General features: G+C 40.7%; 1 protein-coding gene across 12 annotated transcripts in view; it reads right to left on the bottom strand.

Annotated features, from left to right (window-relative positions):
• LOC109414371 (POU domain, class 3, transcription factor 3-like) overlaps positions 1 to 19227 on the bottom strand; it is a 146881-nt gene that overhangs the window by 105601 nt on the left and 22053 nt on the right. For all 12 annotated transcript variants that reach the window (XM_062853118.1, XM_062853113.1, XM_062853122.1 and 9 more), the window contains one exon: positions 1050 to 1193. In XM_062853118.1, the coding sequence (XP_062709102.1) occupies positions 1050 to 1136 (87 nt within the window). In that variant the 5' untranslated portion in view covers positions 1137 to 1193. The remainder of the gene's footprint in view (positions 1 to 1049; positions 1194 to 19227) is intronic.

Raw genomic sequence — 19227 nt, 5'->3', positions numbered from 1 at the left:
TTTTCTGAAACTCTGATTATCTGTTATTTCTGATTAGGACCTTCTTCATGCGAATCTGACCGCTGGACTGAAACGTCTAGCCCAGGGGTTCTCAACCTTTTCGAGGTGGCGACCCCCTTTAAGAATTATCAAAACATCTGCGGCCCAATGAACATTTTTAGAAAAAAATATGAATTTAATTAACGAAACCGAGTTTTTTTGGGGACAGTGACGTAGCCAGAAATTTACTGTGGGAGGGATTTTCGACGATCAATACGTTTTACATTTTTTTATTCGATATTCACATTTCGTAAACAATGATGTCATGTACTTTCAATTAGAGTCTTAGCTGAAAAAATAGCGGCGCAGCCGAATTTTTTTTTCTTCTGAAGGCGTTTTATATTGAAAATTTCTTCCTCAAATTGTGGCTTTTGAGGGTGGCGGTATACAAAATTAAAAAATGGTATAATTTGCACAAAATAGAATAAAAAAATTACCATTTTTTGGAAACATCGCGGCTCCCCTCCACTGGCTTCACGGCCTCCCAGGGGGCCACGGACCACCGGTTGGGAACCCGTTAGCCGCTGAGAGCCGCTATACCACCAAACCCGTCTAGTGGCTATACTAGTTCACACAAAATTTGACATTAAATTTCCTACTAGGTATATTTTTAATCCAAACGAACTTAATTTGTTTTCATAACATTTAAAATCAATTGAAAACAAAATAGCCAAATCGTGACTGAGTTGATGGTAGTAAAAAGGCCTGTGGAAAACCTATGAAGAAGAAACAACAGACTTACTCAATATTACATCAGATAACGGTTTCACGAAAAAATGAATAGTTTGAATCCACTCAGCAAGAACAGATCGTAAAGCGTCTTCATTAATCTTGATTGAAATTTCAGTTTGCATCTAGTCGAAAGCTTCCTGCTTCTAACGCCACTTGATTGATAGTTGCCCGCTTCTGGGGTAAGCAACTGAGCATGGTGGAGCAATATTTTCCGAGCAAACTCTAGAGACCACTACCACCAACGCCACTATCTTTACTAGAGGTAGGTACTTACTTACATTGGGAATGGCCTGATGTCTGGGTGGCATCTGGGGACGCATCCCTGCCGGTGGCGGAGGAGCTGGACTGTAGCGTGGCTGTTGCATGTTGATGTTGTTTATGGTGATGATGCTGCTGCTGCTGTTGTTGATGTTGTTTTAGTTCTGCAAATAAAGTACATAGAAGAACTTGAGTCTACTTTAGCAATAATACATACGAAACGTAGGAAAAGGCACAAGCACACCAGTTAATTATTAATGCGCTCAGTGACTTGACGCTTTTGTCTACAAACTAGACAACGAAGTTCTACGCGCTCCAGTGTGTCTCAGATGCTTCTTTTGACAAATGACTATTTTATTACAGAAAAAAAAACTACACAGAAGAACGAAGCAAAAACCATGAACGCAAACTTAGCCAATGACACAGAAGTAGTGTAAAAAAGTGAAATAAAATCGGCAGAGAAGCGAACGCGAATGAAATGTGCAACCCTTTGTACTATTTGACACTTTATTTTGTTTTGACTATTATATCGTACTTCTAGATCGTCCAGAGAAGTTATAAATAATCTTCACAATAGGTAAATGGTTTTAGTTGCTTTGGAAGACAACCATGCGTGCGTTTCCGTGTATTATAGAAATAGTTGAACAACAATCGTGATCCAATTACAGTATTGTTCCGATTTTATCACGTCTTTGAAATCTATGTAAAAAATCAATCTCGAAAGAATTCTAGATGCGAATCCTGAAGAATTCCCGATGGATACTCTATGAAATCTTAGCCTTGCATTAATCACTTAAAATATGCGTCTAGTCATTGAAGAACTCCTGAAAAAAGTGACAAGACAGTCTTAGGAGAAATTCCTGAAGGAATCCTTGAAGAAATTTCTGAAGAAATATTTGATTTTTTTAAGATACCAGAAATCTCCAGAGAAATGTTTTCCCGAAATAATTCGAGAATACTTTGGAGGAATTTCAGAGAGAGAGTTTTCGAAATAATTTCTATAGATTTTTTTACAGAACCTTAGACAACCGTAGAGAAACTCCTCAAATTTTTCGAAGAAATTATTTCAGAATTAAAAATATTAAGACATCTTTTATGGTACATTTTTATGCATCATCGTAAAACATGTACATCTTGGTACGTCTGTTATTTTCACAGGGGCCCGGTGCGGCTCCCAAATTCCAAGCTACGCCACTGCAATCTTAAATTTTGAACTGCCAGGACCATGGGGATACCAGGCCTCAGAACCGCAGGAGGCAGGTACTTACCTTACCGATCAGGCTAAGGCCGGGTGGCCTCTGCTGTACGTAGTAGCCGTCTCCATTCCACTCGGTTCATGGCTGTTTGTCTCCAGTTGCGCACTCTGCGTAGGGTCCGCAGATCGTCCTCCACTTGGTCGACCCACCTAGCTCGCTGCGCACCACGTCTTCTTGTACCGGTCGGATGACTCTCGAGAACCATTTTAGTCAGGTTGCTATCCGACATCCTGATGACGTGACCCGCCCACCGTAGCCTCCCGATTTTCGCGATATGGACGATGGTTGGTTCTCCCAGCAGCTGATGCAGCTCGTGGTTCATTCACCTTCTCCAAGTCCCGTCTTCCATCTGCACTCCTCCGTAGATGGTACGCAACACCTTCTGTTCGAAAACTCAAAAAGCGCGTTGGTCCTCTACACGTAGGGTCCATGTTTCGTGCCCATAGAGGAAGACCGATCTAATCAGCGTTTTGTAGATAGTTAACTTCGTGTTACGGCGAACTTTATTCGATCGTAGAGTTCTGTGGAGTCCAAAGTAAGCACGATTTCCTGCCACAATGCGCCTCTGAATTTCTCTGCTGGAGTCGTTGTCGGCGGTCACCAGTGAGCCCAAGTACACGAATTCTTCAACCGCCTCGATTTCATCACCGTCGATATAAATTCGGGGTGGCGGGCGCGGTGATTCCTCCCTGGAGCCCTCTGCCATCATGTTCTTTGTCTTCGACACATTAATGACTAATCCGATTCACCTGGCTTCACTCTTTAGTCGCCATCGTCTCAAATTTACGAGCAATAATATCAATATCATCAGCGAAACCAAGCAGCTGAACGGACTACGTGAAAATCGTACCACTCGTGTTAATCCCCGCTCTCCTTATTACACCCTCCAAAGCAATGTTGAACAGCAAGCACGAAAGACCATCACCTTGCCGTAACCCTCTGCGAGATTCGAAGGGACTCGAGAGTGTCCCTGATACTCGAACTACGCACATCACTCGATCCATCGTCGCCTTGATCAACCGTATCAGTTTATCCGGAAATTCGTATTCGTGCATAATCTGCCATAGCTGTTCTCGATCGATTGTATCATACGCCGATTTGAAATCGATGAACAAGTGATGTGTGGGCACGTTGTATTCGCGGCATTTCTGCAACACCTGGCGGATGGCGAACATCTGGTCCGTTGTAGCGCGTTCACCCATACATCCAGCCTGATATTGCCCCACGAACTCTCTTGCTATCGGTGATATACGGCGGCATAAAATTTGAGAGAGTATCTTGTAGGCAGCGCTCAGTAGTGTGATCACGCGGTAGTTCCCGCAATCCAACATGTCGCCCGTTTTGTAGAGGGGACACACTATACCTTCCATCCATTCCTCCGGTAATTTATTTATTTATTTATTTATTTATTATTAATTCATCTGACATAGTCTTTCTTAATGAATGTAGTAAATCTAATACTAATTAAATAAAATCCAATCTTCGCAAATTAGTCACAAACTGCTTAGACGTTAACCCAAAGTCAAAAACTGATTCTACGGTGTTGAACATTCGGACCATAGCACAAATTGGTTGGTTGTATCCATACAGAGTACGATGAAATCCGGTTTGCATTAGACTTCGCTGTCTCAGCATCCTGCCAGGTACATGGAAGTCGAGCAGTGACAGGAGTCTTGGGCAGTCGATATCACTATTCAAGAGTTTTACAACGAATGCAGCCTATTGAATTTTGCGTCCACCCTTTTTAGAATGGAGCCATTGATGTGGTAGTCGAACATTATCGGATCCTTAGAGCGGTAGAAAGTCATCACTTGGCATTTAGGTACGCTGATAACAAGCTTGTTCTCCTCGCACCATTGTGCAAACATGTTAAGCAGGACAGTCTTCTATGGATCGCACCACCATGTAGATCTTGAGATCGTCGTCGTAAACGAGCTTGCACCAGTGGTGGAAATTGATCGCGAACGTGTGCTTACGCGCTACAAAAAAATGCCATCGCATCGCAAACCATTGCTGTGCGATGGTGTTCGTACGTCTGTGGCACACGATCGTACGACACGAACGCCAACGAGTGCATCGCATCTTTTGCAAGCGCGATGCTTTTTTATTTTAGAGGTTCGCGGCCGATATTTTTGTAATGAAATCAAATGTTGGTAAACTTTTTCGTCGATATCATTTATTGGTATGGTACCTGACCAGTATAATCATAAAACACCCAACTAATTACCTTTAAGTGTATAAAAAATGGCAACAAACCAAGTGCTCTACATTGTGATCCTTCTGGCGAACCAACTGCGATTCTGCTCGTTCGACATTTGTTTTGTGTTGGTTCGTCGATCCGGGAAATCGTGAACCGTTCTCTCTTTTTGGGTTCGCGAGCGCGTGAGCAAAGATGCGAACCAAAAAACACGTCAAGCGCATGATGCTTTCCACCACTGGCTTGCACTTGAAACCAAGTGTCGATGCTGCATCATTAAAGAAGATGACAAATAACAAGGGTCCCAAATTGCTGCCTTGAGGCACACCAGACGAGGCAACAAACGGCGCAGAAACGTACGCTCCGTGTTTGACACACAGCTTTCTGTCCGTCAGGTAGGGGGGGTGGGGGTAAGACGGACCGGGTGGGTAAGACGGACCACCGACTAGTTCTGGCACTTAAGAGCTGAAATTTGACTTTCTTTTACGATTAACTCTATCTTCTTATCAGCTGATGATTATTGAACCACTCCATGAGAGAATTCATATGTCAAAAGTACAAAAAATAATCAACCATTTACCAGACTACACACTTTTGGGCTGGGATCTAATTTTGAGGCGGCAATAAATAAGCTTTTTAACATTAAATTGCTAAGTTTTTGCACTTTATTTTGAGTTTCCCAGTAGTTTTAAACTGTTCCATCCTATACACAACGACATTCAGGTAAATTTCATGGATTATAAATAACAGTGGTGGAATGAATATTTTGCGTTGTGTGGGGGTAAGACGGTCCGCCTTGAGGGTGGGTAAGACGGACAGTGTTGGGGTTACTTTGATAGTGCCGTAAGAAATACATTAAGACCCACACATTGTTCACAGATTGAAATCTATGGAGTACAAAAATGATTATGGAAGCCGTATAAAGCATTTCATATTGATTTTTTATTCAAAAATTCATTTTATTTGAATTTTTGTTGTTGGAACAGTTTGAACTTTGTAAAATTACCAGAGCATTGCATACTGTTAGGCGTTTATCAGCCTATGGAGGTTTCCAATTTACAAAATAGATTTTAATTTGCAGAAACACGTTTCGCTAAAAGATTTAAGGCCAAATTTAGATTCTACTATGATTGATCTACCGAATACAAACGGCCACAAACAACATTTAACACAATTAGAGGCGTATTAGCTAAATTTCAAAACGTGTCCATCTTACCCACCCTACCGGTCCGTCTTACCCACACTGTTGAAAAACATACATTTGGAGATCACTTTTTAATTATCTCAAAAGTCATGGAAAATCAAATTTTATTACAAAATCGGCTTGCAGACTGTAAAGTACCTTAGTTGAAGTATATAGTATGGAGATAAAATTTTAATTATCGCATTGTTTACACTGTCAAAATAGAGTGTTTACTAAACATGTCCGTCTTACCCCCACCCCCCCTACGATGAATCTTGGTAATGACCAAGTGTAGGGTTCTGACCAAGTGCTTCTTCACCGTATGTTAGTAGCTTGCTTGGTAGTTGATCTGCTTTGCGGCTTTGTTGTTTTTCAACCAGCTAACCCCCTTTTCAATCTCTTGGAGGTTAGAGATTGGACATTTTTCGTCCTGCGCTCGTACTCCTAGATCTGTTACCACGCCACGTTCGGTGCTTGCAACGTTGCCATTGAGGGCATATGGTAATGCTCAATGGCATGGTAATGCTGACGCCACCTTTCGACCACCTCACGCTCGCTCGTGAGAATATGCCCGTGACCCAGCCAACACACGATCGCATATGATGTTGAATAGGATGCAAAAGTGGAGGCGATATGCGTACTCTTTACATGCAGGTAAATGGAAGCATGTACGCATATAGCCTCCACTTTAGCATCCTATTCTACATCATATGCGACTTCGTGTTGGCTGGGGATTATCTCGGCACATGTCGGCTTGTGGCACAAAGCCTCTGCGCGAGCGGTTCAGCGTCTCGTAGAACTTTCGTGTGTCTTTAGCGCGGTACAGCTCTTCCATCGCATCGCGATCTCGTTCTTCCTGCTGGCGCTTCTTCATCCGGAAGGCTGAGTTCTGCCTGTTCCGCGCCTGTCTGTAACGTGCCTCATTCGCTCTCGTACGGTGTTGCAGCATTCTCGCTCATGCTGCATTCTTTTCGTTTATCAACTGTTCACATTCGCCGTCGTACCAGTCGTTTCTGTGATTCGGAGTCACGAAGCCTAGTGCTGTAGCCGAGGGTTCTATAACATTTACCCGAAAACCATTTACCCGAAACACATTTACCCGAATGACATTTACCCGAAAGTCATTTACTCGAATGCGACAAATACCCGAATACGACATTTACCCGAATGCGACATTTACCCGAATGCGACACTTACCCGAAAAATGCAAACAAAAACCGTGGATTTGATCCCCATATGATTTGTCAATAATAAATATGTTATGGCCCGGTGTTATACAGCCGGCTTTCGTTAGACCTTATAATCATCAGGCCAAGCGATCATCAAGCACTCTGGTACAGGACTAACTGGCGGTCAAAATGCAATTTTAATTCGAGGATTTTTTAATGTTTTGTTTTTTGAACGTCTCCATATCACAAGCCCGAACGCCAACCCGAAATAATTCAGGAGGTCGCTCAAAAAGTGTTCACTGTGGACAATTTATTAGAAGTTGATAAAACTTAATCAGTTAGAAAAGGGTAACCCTTGGGCAATCTTTAGCAACGTTGTGATTCATGAAAGGTTTACTTAGAGAGAAGAATTAGCATAAGGTAAAATTCCCTAATAAAAAGAAATAAAAAATAAGGGTTTACGAAACGTAAGAAGCGTAAAAAAACTGCGACGAAGGGAAAGGTTGCTCAGGATTCAAACAGTTTGCCTGATATTCAGCGTGCATATCCGATGGCCGAAGACGATGTACTTGTCTATTCAAATATGGATCCTGAAGAGCTCAGTATGCTTACCTAACCGGCCTTTTATGAAAATATTGTGTTCTCTTAAAATGTGCATAAACATTTGCTATTGGTGCTAATCCCGAATCATATATTAATAACTGATTCTCCCTTCTTTTTATTATTGGCTGTTTTTGGAACTATAAAATGCTGTTACAATATAGTTGTTGAAGTTTTTATTTGAGATTTTTTTTTATTTCAAGCTATGACTGTTCTTTCGAAGTTATTCCTTTGAAAAGTATTTTAATCTTAAATGTTTCCTTCTTTTAAATGTTGAATGTTCTTTCAAATAGACGATCTTATAACCATACCCCCACGAAATTCGTTTTTATCATAATTCATTTGGTATTGAGTTCTTGCCCTAGACCTTGTCAAATGGCTAGCTTTATGATAAGTGAGAATGCCCGAAAAGACATCGAGCCATACGGCTAAAAATCATTCATGCCGAAAGTCATGAGGATGAATACTAAATTGTCACCAAAAAGTTTGAGATAAATTGAACAGTTTTTAGCACAACTGAACATTTGAATGTAATGACTTTTTAATTACCAAACTATTACATTTTAACAACACAGGCTGCTTTGAGCTACTTATATACATTTATTTACTCGGTCACAATTTAGCAGCCATACTGCAAGTGGTTCATTTACCCGAAAACCATTTACCCGAATGTAACATATACCCGAATGCGAAATTTACCCGAACGCGACATTTGCCCGAATGCGACACTTACCCGAATGCGACACTTACCCGAATGCGACATTTACCCGTATAGTTTATTACTGTGAACAAATTATGATTTTGTGAATAAAGTTCACTTATTTTGTTCAATTTAAAAAGTGCATGTATTATTTTGTATTGTGGATCAGAAAAGCATTTTGAATATCAAGTTCCTCAAGAACCCATTTTATCAAATTTTCCCTGAAATGATCTGCGATAGGAATTCACAGGGCATATGCTTGAATAAAACTCATAACTGCAGCTTACCTTTGTTATGTTAACACTGTTAGCGTTCACTCTAGATATTTACCCTTCTTTGATACATATGCTGTTCTTTTGATAAGCAAAGAACAGTTTATGATTTAAAGAAGGGAAAATCTGCAAAAATTAAGCTTATGAACGGCTTATTCTTCTATTGTACAGCAACAATGTTTGTTGTGCAGTTAGTAGTTCGAACGCCAACAAAATATGCAGCAGTGTAACTCGAAAGAACAGCCTTTGAAGAGAAGAAGGGAAAATCTCCGAAGGATAAGTAATAGTTTGGCCGCAAAACAACACAGTGATACTATGTCTGTTAAAGAAACTCTACCCCCTTACCCCGAATGCCATCATAACCTCGAATAGGACATTATTCCAAAAGCCATTTCCCCGAATGGGTCATCACCCCGATAGATAAGTATAATAGTTCCCTAAAGGATATAGGTATAGAGATGGATTCACGGGTCTCCTATGGAGTTAGTAGTTCGTCCGCAACAAACTAAATAACATTTCAACTCCAACTCGAAAAAGTAGCCTCTTATGAAAAGAATGAATACATTCTATGGAGAAATTACCAGTTTAGTCAGTACCAGCTGACCAACTCATCAACAGTTCACTGGTGGACAAAGTAAATTCGAAAGAACAGCCTATTTTAAAAAGAAGGCAAATCTTAGAAGAAGTGGATAATACTTGCGGTATGGCTGCCAGTTTGTGACCGTGTATATAAGTAGCTAATTTTGCATTTTTTTTGGGCGACCTCCTGATTGATTCGGATTGGCGTTCGGGCTAATTGGATGGAGCCGTAAAAGAACAGAATATCAACAAAAATCTTTTGATTAAAATAGCATTGGGACAGCCAGTTAGTCCTGTACCAGAGTGCTTGATGATCACTCAGTCTGATTATTATTAGGTCTAACCAAAGCCTGCTATATGATACTGGGCCATAACATATTTATTATTGACAAATCATATGGGGATTAAGTACACATTTTTTTTATTTTTCGGGTAAATGTCGTATTCGGGTAAATGTCGCATTCGGGTAAATGTCGCATTCGGGTATTTGTCGCATTCGGGTATTTGTCGCATTCGGGTAAATGTCATTCGGGTAAATGTCTTTCGGGTAAATGTCTTTCGGGTAAATGTTATAGAACCACTGCAAGTATTCTCTACTTCTTCTAATATTTGCCTTCTTTTTGAAATAGGCTGTTCTTTTGAATTTGCAGAGTCCAACTGTGTACTGTAGCTGAGTTGGTCGACCAAACTGGAAATAGAGGATATTTTTCGAGTTGGAATGTTTTTTGTAATTCTTAATCACTTAACCTAATTTACAGCTCTATTGTCACTAGGGCACTACGTGAGCGATTTCAATTGACAGCTGTACCTACAGCATTGTACAGAGCCTAGATGTATTCTATTACACTTTATCGAACTGGTTGCTTTTCTGCTGCTTTCACTGTTCTACTCTACATGGTAGAATGATGAGCACAAGGATGGTAGGTGGCCGTTGTTCCTTTCCAGTCCGATTGGGAGTCCATTATGAGTAGCAGTTCGCCGATGTCCAGGTATTCGGGTCCGTTTGAGCCAAGGGGCTCAGAAGAGGGTCAGTGTCAGCCGCTCTCGGTGAAGAGCAACTGACGAAAAATTGCAAGTGCAGGGGCTGGGTATCAAACCCATGACCATCCGCATATGAAGCGAACGTGTGACCAACTACGCCACGGGCCCCGGCTCCATAGTTGGAATGTTATATAGCTTATTTTATTTGCAGAGATGAACCAGCCGCCGGCTGAAAATCTTTTTAATAAAGATAAATAATAAATAATAATAGTTTATTTGCAGACGAACTTCTAACTCCATGAAAGATTTGTCCTTCTTTGAATAATAAGCTGTTCTTTCAAGTTAAGATTTGCACAATTAACTGGTGGTCAAATTAGCAACTTGATAAGATATTTTCCTTTTTTAGAATAGACTGTTCTTTCGAGGCCTGCTAATCGATCGATCTATCATTTTTTCGGCCTAATGACCACTCGGTTAGTATGCTTGGCTTACTATCCATTTCTCTACCTATAGATAACGGTGTAATGACCCATTCAGGGTAATGGCTTTTGGGGATAAAGGCCTATTCAGGGTTATGGATTTCGGGCCATGGCATTAGGGGTAATTTGGTAGAGTTTCTTCTACAGAAATAGTGTTAACCTCACTAAGTTGTTTGGTGGTCAAACTATTCCTATCCTTCGGAGATTTTTCCTTCTTCTCTTCAAAGGCTGTTCTTTAGAGTTGTACTGCTGCATATTTTATTGGCGTTCGAACTACTAACTCGAGTTTGTTTCTTCTTTCGATCATAGGATGTTCTTTTAAATTACATTTTTACAGTTTTGAGTGATGGATTCCAAATTTACACCTAAGAATTTTCCCTTCTTTTAATAACAGGATGTTCTGTATCGTGAACAAATTGCAAACTTTTTTATCAAAGTTTTTTTTTTTCTAATGATATGTTGATTTGCCGAGGGCTGTTCTCTAATCGATTCGATCTAATGACCATTCGGCCTACAAATAGAGATTTTTTCTCTTCTTTAAATCATAAACTGTTCTTTGCTTATCGAAACAACAGCTTATGAATCAAAGAAGGGTAAATCTCTAGAGGGAATGCCAACAGCAAACACAAAAAAATATCAAGCTGCAGTGATTAGTTTTATTCAGGTGTTTACCCTGTTAATTCCTATCGCAGATGATTTCAGAGAAAATTTAATAAAATGTGTTTTGAGGAATTCGACATTAAAAATATTTGTCTAAGCCGCAATACAAAATAATACATGTACTTTTTGCATTGAACAAAACAAATGAACTTTACTCACAAAATCATGATTTATGCAGAGTAATAAACTTTTCGGGTGAATGTCGCATTCGGGTATGTGTCGCGTTCGGGTATTTGGCATTCGGGTATATGTTACATTCGGGTAAATGGTTTTCGGGTAAATGTCTTTCGGGTAAATGGTTTTCGGGTAAATATTATAGAATCGTAGCCGAGGTACTATTTACCTATGGCGGATCGGATGTTCCACTTCAAATGTAGCTGCGCTAAGCTGCTCTTCCGTTGGTAGGGCCACTGCTAACTGCTGCGCGTAGTCTTGAGCAGCTTCTACGTTACGCTGCTGCTCGATATTGAGCCGCGGCGTTCGACTTCGACGCGTGGTGATAGCTGTCGAAAGTTTTGAACGCATGCATACAGCGACTAAGTAGTGATCCGAATCTATATTTGCACTGCGGTATGTGCGGACATTTGGTTATATCCGAGAAGAATTTACCGTCGATTAGAGCGTGGTCGACTTCAGCATCCTATTCTACATCATATACGACTTCGTGTTGGCTGGGCACACGGTATACGTTCTTGATATTGGCTGAGCAGTTGGAAGCAGGCGTAATGACGACCCTGCTTGCCTTCCGAGGACAAAGAGAGTGGTAAGGAGCACTCGGGAAACTGGCTAAGCGCCAGCATGCTACCTTGGTGAACTTTCCAATGCGATCCATGGATGCTCGTTTCTGCAGGCTACGCAGCTAACCTTGAGAGTGCTATGTGCATTAGCCCCTCTTTCAAATAATTCCTTCTAGGTAATTCTGGAGAATTTGGGGACAATGGGAATGTTGTTTAGTCTCTTGAGCGGATTATCCCCCCATGGTTTAGAAGAAGAAGAAAAACACAAAATACACATGCAAAATGGTCATTGGCAGAAAAGTTCATAGTAGGTGATAATTGAGAATGTGCTCATAGAACACTAAGCTGAGAAACATGCTTTGTCCCAGTGGGGATTTACGTCAAAAAGTAGAAGAAGATATAAAAAAACATTACGGAAGAGGGGAGGAATCAAAAGTTTATTCGGCCCATATTATTCCAACTATATTGCGTACAGAGACACGAATACCACCGACGTTTTTACCATTGTAGTAGACAGCATGTCTCGATGGGGGCTTTACTGCAGTTTTCAGTAACTTTCACAGCAACGATTAGAACGACCGACTACGTACATAGGACACAAAGAGTGCATAAATAATCATTGCTATCTGCACCCGAACCTCCAATGATCATTGTCCAAAACAATGTTGTATCGCAGCGATAGAGCAGCAGAGTGCGGGCAAAAAACTTGTTGGTGCGGTTACTTGGAATTGCACCAACCCGTATTGCGCCAAAACATTCGATAGCAGCATTGCAACGATGTCGGACAATGATAGTGCAAACGCCCAAAGCAATATCTAAAAAACTATGCTTTTCATTAACCATAAACGATATATGAAAAAAAAATCCTCCCGGTGATGGAATTCACTGGATGATGCTACCAACCGCAATCCAACCAACCATTTGCTTCAATTCATCACTTCCACTCAATTACAGAATAGCATCGGCATGATTTCCTCGGACACGCAATGAAAGCATTCATCTCCTAACACCACCCCGCGCCCATCCCGGGCCGACATAGACTAGGAGATAATAGGCAACCGAGGAATTCTTTCACCTTTCTCTGGCGGCGCTCAGTAGTGTGGCACCCGCCGAACCACATCGAACCGAAGTCATCTCAATCGAATCCCAGCTCCGCCGTCGTCGTGTAATCTCGCGATAAAAACGTGATTGTGCAATCATTATTATCATCCCTCCGTCTCGTTTTAGTCTGCATTTTCTTTCCATTCTTCGTCGGCACGGTGGTGTCGCCACACCATGCCACCCTCCTTTGAGTCTACATGGTCTTAGTCTGCTAGGGTGCATCATTGTGTTCATTTTTTTTTTTCAGATAACGAATTCTTTCGGTTCCGTTTGTGTGTCTCAAACAAATCTAGCAAAAATTTCTATAAGTTTTGTCGAAAAAAGACTGTTAATTTTCTTTTTTGATTACCTTTTGGGCTTAGTGGTCTAGTGGCTACCGCTTCTGATTCGTATGCATGCATACATTCATATGTTCGTTCATGGCCATCGCTAGAACAAGAAACGTGTTGAAAAAAAATCCGTTTCCCTTCCTTCCAACTTTCACTGCACAGTATCTATCAGATAACGCCTACGAGTTATCCAATCATGCGAACTGTGCCGCACATCTTTAGAATAATAAAACACATAATTCTATCACCATACGCCTGGCATTCACGCACCAATGTGTGAGCCCTCTGCCAACCATATCCTACCAACACTCCGACATCCGCATGAATTTGTGCAGACGCAGAGGTATATTCGGTCTGCCGTGGATACAAACGATTGCAATCATCACTTCCTTCCTCTTCCCCACATTGACCTGCAACCTGACGTGGCGGGCGCCATTGTCGTCTAAAAATAGAAGATCACGAACGCTCGCACACTGAAGATGTCTGCTTAGTCCCCGGCAGATATCTCACTGGTTCCTTGTGTGAATGTAGCTGGTCTGGCGATATTGGAGTAGCATCTACGGGCGGTCAAGTAAGCTCCAACTCAAGCATGCTCAAGAAGAAGAAGAAGAAGAAGAAGAAGAAGAAAAGAAGAAGAAAAGAAGAAGAAGAAGAAGAAGAAGAAGAAGAAGAAGAAGAAGAAGAAGAAGAAGAAGAAGAAGAAGAAGAAAGAAGAAGAAGAAGAAGAAGAAGAAGAAGAAGAAGAAGAAGAAGAAGAAGAAGAAGAAGAAGAAGAAGAAGAAGAAGAAGAAGAAGAAGAAGCGAGAATCTATTCAAATAAGTCTCTTCTTCGTTCGAATTTGCTATTTTCAGTTGACCCACCCTAATGTCGCAAAGCACATCCATTTGAATGCGGTTGTGGAATGGAATTCCGCATACCAACCGCCCGGCCCGTAGAATATACGGATCTAACGCGGATAGACTGCTGTGTGGCACGTTTTTCCGCCCATTATCGATTCCTTCTTTTCTTCCCATTTGCCGATCCGATTCTTTCGATTTTCGCTTCATTGAGCCACCACCAGTATACCGTGCGTCGCCACCATCGCATTGCATTGTTAAGAAGATGTATGTAGATCTATATCGTGCAGGACACGCCACACGCTGGCTACGACCATAGCAACGCATCGGCGTCGTCCTCGTCGTCGTCTATCGGAATGGAATATCCTCTTTGGCTGGTAGGTACCTAATACCATTCGTTCGGATGCTGCTGGCTGAATGACTTTGGCTTGTGCGGTTATTGCAATCGCTTTTAATTTTTCCCAACCACATCTTGCGCGCAATTCATTGAAATAGACATGCTTTCTAGGGTGCGGTGCTAATTATAGGGACTGGTTGGTGTTTTGATATGGCTTTAATTTACTGTACGAAACGAAAGTTGTTTATAATCATGCCGTAGCTTTCTGATTACACAGCCAAGCTTACCGTTGAACGCTGGTGCGTTGTAGAATTCTGTCCTTGTTGATTTCCATTCTGTGAAAATCAAGATTTCAAGTGTTGATCTACAGCGCATATCGTATAGTGAACTCAACGGTTTTCAAAAAAATCGTGCACTGAGGATATTTTCCGTATAACTATTATGTGTGAAACCACATATTTTTTTGCAATTTGTCATCACCTTTAAAAAGTATGTTTGGAAACATAAATTTTATAAATTTTCTTACACATGAAATTTATGCATGAAATCAAATGAAATTTATTGACGTGATGAATAAAATTTATGTTTGAGCTTTATGACATTTATGCATAAGCGGTATATAAAAACTATGTGTCAACTTTACATAAAAATCATTATTCGAGCCATAAACAAACGAAAACAAATAATTTTATCAAAATATTATTAATCGTTTATTGGAACAAGTGAAAATAATATGTACAACCTACATATAATTGTAGCTATTTTTCCTTTTCTCGCTGCTTTTAACGCTGTATATAGTGTCGTGTCATTCCGGCCTAGGTTCCAGCCACGGAATAAGGCAAGGCAGGGGGGATGTTGTTTCTCACCACCGTCGTTCCAGGGGATGCTGTTTCCCACGAAGTTTTTCTGTTTCTTGATCTTGTGTACGGCTGCCCCATTCTGAGGATGATTCTGAAAATTAAAAAAATAAACCATTTGAGAAATAACAGTGGCATCAATAGCAATTATCTTAAATTACCTGATAGATATCTTTAGGAGAAAAAATTCCGGATACTGGGACCGTTCGCAGTGCGGTACACCTGTCGTCGAAGTGGGTACGCTGGTAATGAACTTCTCATCTCGCCGTCCCTTTTGTCCCTTAACCGAGAATTAAAGGACAAGTGTTCTCGATGGAGTAGGCAGTCGATGGCGGATCCGGAGGAGATAACGCTGCTATAATCCACTCGCTGATCTCCGGACTGCTGGTGCTTCCTCCGGATTTCGCTCTTGTCTTCCAATATCGCTTTGATGGTTGTCCCCAGCTTATCCCCCGAAGCTACTGCAAGCTGGCCGGCCTCCGCATGATGATTTTCTGAAAATAATCAAAAATGTTCATATATTGGCTAACAATTAATAAGAAATTAACTTTACCTTCCACTCTGGCTGTAATGGCGTTTGCAGAATTTTCAGCCGTTGCAAACCTGGTTAGAAACCATGTCTAAACCGAGTCTAATCCAATCATTATAATTATGTGTGAACTTCTATAATTTTTAACTATAACGAAATCCGTTATAATTTTTATGTTTGCGCGAACATAAACGATATAAAAACGAACATACTACTTATTGATCAACGCATACAGTATAAAATGCTCGACATAGTGTTTATTAGCGTGGTTCAAAAAATCGTTTTTGCTCCACACCGCTTATTCGATTCATAACCAGATTCTAAGCCTTCTCCCAAAAATTGAGCTGATTGGGTTAAAAATTGAGAGTGCACAAGCCCTTCAAAGTTTGTATGGGAATTACTATGGGAAAAGGACGTTTTTCATTCAATTGACCGTAGCATTTCCCCAGGTGCCCTAGAATGTTAGTTGACCCTTGATAGTCCTAGGCTTCTCTATCAGCTACAACTTTGCCGAAGACCACATTCAAATCGGACATCTCATTAATTAGTTATTGATTTGTATCCAACAGGAGAAACTTTAACAGTGATCGTTCAGCTTCCCAGCAGGCAACATTGCTGCACATGGCGCCAAAGATAGCACACCGAAATCATGGCTACTATGTTTCAAGGCAAATTGCAGTGATGCCCATCGAATAATGTAACCATCATGATCAAAGATTTTCATTCTGGATACAAATCAATAACTAATTAATGAGGCGTCCGATTTGAATGTGGTCTTCGGCAAAGTTGTAGCTGATAGAGAAGCCTAGGACTATCAAGGGTCAACTAACACTCTAGGGCACCTGGGGAAATGCTACGGTCAATTGAATGAAAAACGTCCTTTTCCCATAGTAATTCCCATACAAACTTAGAAGGGCTTGTGCACTCTGAATTTTCAACCAAATCAGCTCAATTTTTGGGAGAAGGCTTAGAATCTGGTTAAGAATCGAATAAGCGGTGTGGAGCAAAAACGATTTTTTGAACCACGCTAGTGTTTATAGCCACACACATAAAAACAATACTTCTGGAGTCTTATGAATTATAAGGTTGGCAACTACATAATCTTTAAGTTTGAAATTTTTTCGGTGTGGATTTCTACTGCACAAGTTGCAACTTTGATAGCATTTATTTATAACAAAACGCTAAAATCGAAAGTATTTGACTACTGGCATACTATAAGAGGGCTGCAAAACAGTGAGTCTATAAGGATAGCGTCTAACATAGCTCTAGTCCTCACAAGCTCCCATCTCATGCTTCCACGGGTCAATCGATGACAAGGACCGCCAACTAGAAGTTATGTGCTTTGCTGGTAGTGCAGCCTAGGCAATGTTGTCCTTCTGACTTCAGCCAGATTGAGGAGGTACGACCCGAGCGTTTGTTCACCAAGGAGGTGCAGTTCAAACTGAGTATAAAATGTTCCTCTATCCTAAGCTATACCTAAGGTGGCAGCTCACCACGGTGGATAGGAGACCTTAGGCAAACAACCTACTGTTTCCGAAACCTAAAAAGCGTTCCAGATACCGAAGATGAAAGATTTTGTACTGATTCAACGGCAACGACTTTTTGCGCGTAACAACGGACAAGAATTGGAAGTTGGAATGTATTAACCCTAGCCCAGCAGGGTAAACTGGCACAACTAGCCAATGAGGCATGCCGTATGAAGCTTGAGATCCTAGGACTGAGCAAAGTCCGTTGGTCGAACTTTGGAGCACCCAGATTGGCGTCGGGCCAAATTTTGCTATACTCTGGCCTACGAGGTGAACACGCTCCTCGTCACCGTGGCGTTGGTTTCCTGCTCAGCGCTTACGCCCACGCAGCACTCATGAAGTAAGAACCGATTAATGAGAGGATAATTGTAGCCAGATTCAGAACACGGGTTCGACACCTTACCATGATCAAATGTTACCCGCCAACCGATGATGATGAATTGTAAAACAAAGAGAAATTTTACAGTCAACTGAATGCTGCCGTGGATAAGATTCCAACAAGAGGACAAGAGGAGAAAATCGGGCGCCGGTTCAACACACGTTGACTGGAAGACGCTGCGGCGAAAAGGTCCTTCGTCGAGGAGCTGGAGAACCGTGCTGCGGATATTCCGGAAGGTGGAAGCGTAGAAGATCAATGGAGCGCCATCAAGAGCGCCTTCACCGCTACCGGCTAAAACAGTGTTTCTCAAACTTTTAGGAGGTATCGCCCCCTTGGAGCTTGAGAAAAACTTTTTCGCCCCCTTAAAAGAGATTAAATTTTTCCACAATAAAAAATTGAAAGTTTACTTAGCGGACCCAGGCCCATTTCCTCACTTTTTGGTTCCATTTGGATCCATTTCCTCACTTTTTTGTTTTTGATTTTTTATAAATTAACGAAGCAATATTTTCAAAATCGGTTTTCGTACTCATCTAGAGTATGGATCAAGGTATCTCCTGATTTTTTTTTCGTGGTGGAAATTGTTTTTCGTTTTTGCAGAAACCATTTTTGAATAAAATTTCACAAAAAAATGGTTTCTGCCAAAATGGAAAACTTTTTCCACCACAAAAAAAATTCAGAAGATACCTTGATCCATGCTCTACATGTGCACGAAAACCGATTTTGAAAATATTGCTTTGTTATTTAATAAAAAAAATCAAGAATCAAAAAAATGAGGAAATGCTTCCAGTTTCACCTTAAAAGCCCTCTATTTGGTTGATTGATTGATTTGTCTTAATTATAGAGACTTTCAGCCTTTGGTATTTTATGTATCTAAATTAGTATCGCTCTCATTTTTATTAAGTTGCTATGCAAATGCATCGATTGTCTATTGATACATATTTTTGAACAAAATCGAGCAAATCAGAATGGACTGTGAACATTTACGAACACTCGTTATTCTCAACCAGATGTTTTACCAGTATTCTAAAAGGGGATACTATAAAACCCCAGATGTTTGGTCACAAGTACTAGTACAAGTCCAACTAAGGAAGATATTGATGTATTTTCCAATGTAATTCAATTTAGTAATTTAAAATAAAGATAATCCAGTGATGCAAACTGACAAGCTTCCTATGAATTGGAGCACTTTTTATTGGTTAATAAGTAGATATGCAGACACGCAGTCATGTTCATACTCGGTTTTGAGGGGAATTCAACGCTGAATTTGTGGACAACTTTCAAAATTGCTCCTAGTAATTAGCAATGTTTGGAATTCCTCCGAGAAGCTTCGAACTTCTACCTGAAAAGCGCTCTAAGGTTCATCTTAAACTTTGTTTTTTAATCAAATTTGCATGATAAAAATAAACATGAAAATTAAAAACAAAACTTTCTTATCAAGTCAATAACAAACCCTGTTTCTTTCATAATTTGGACAAAAATCAATCATAAAT

The sequence above is a fragment of the Aedes albopictus genome, chromosome 2 (assembly GCF_035046485.1).
Source record: "Aedes albopictus strain Foshan chromosome 2, AalbF5, whole genome shotgun sequence".
Taxonomy (NCBI): Eukaryota; Metazoa; Arthropoda; class Insecta; order Diptera; family Culicidae; genus Aedes; species Aedes albopictus.
Note: the sequence above shows the minus strand (reverse complement) of the source record. Positions and strands in the feature narration are given on the sequence as shown.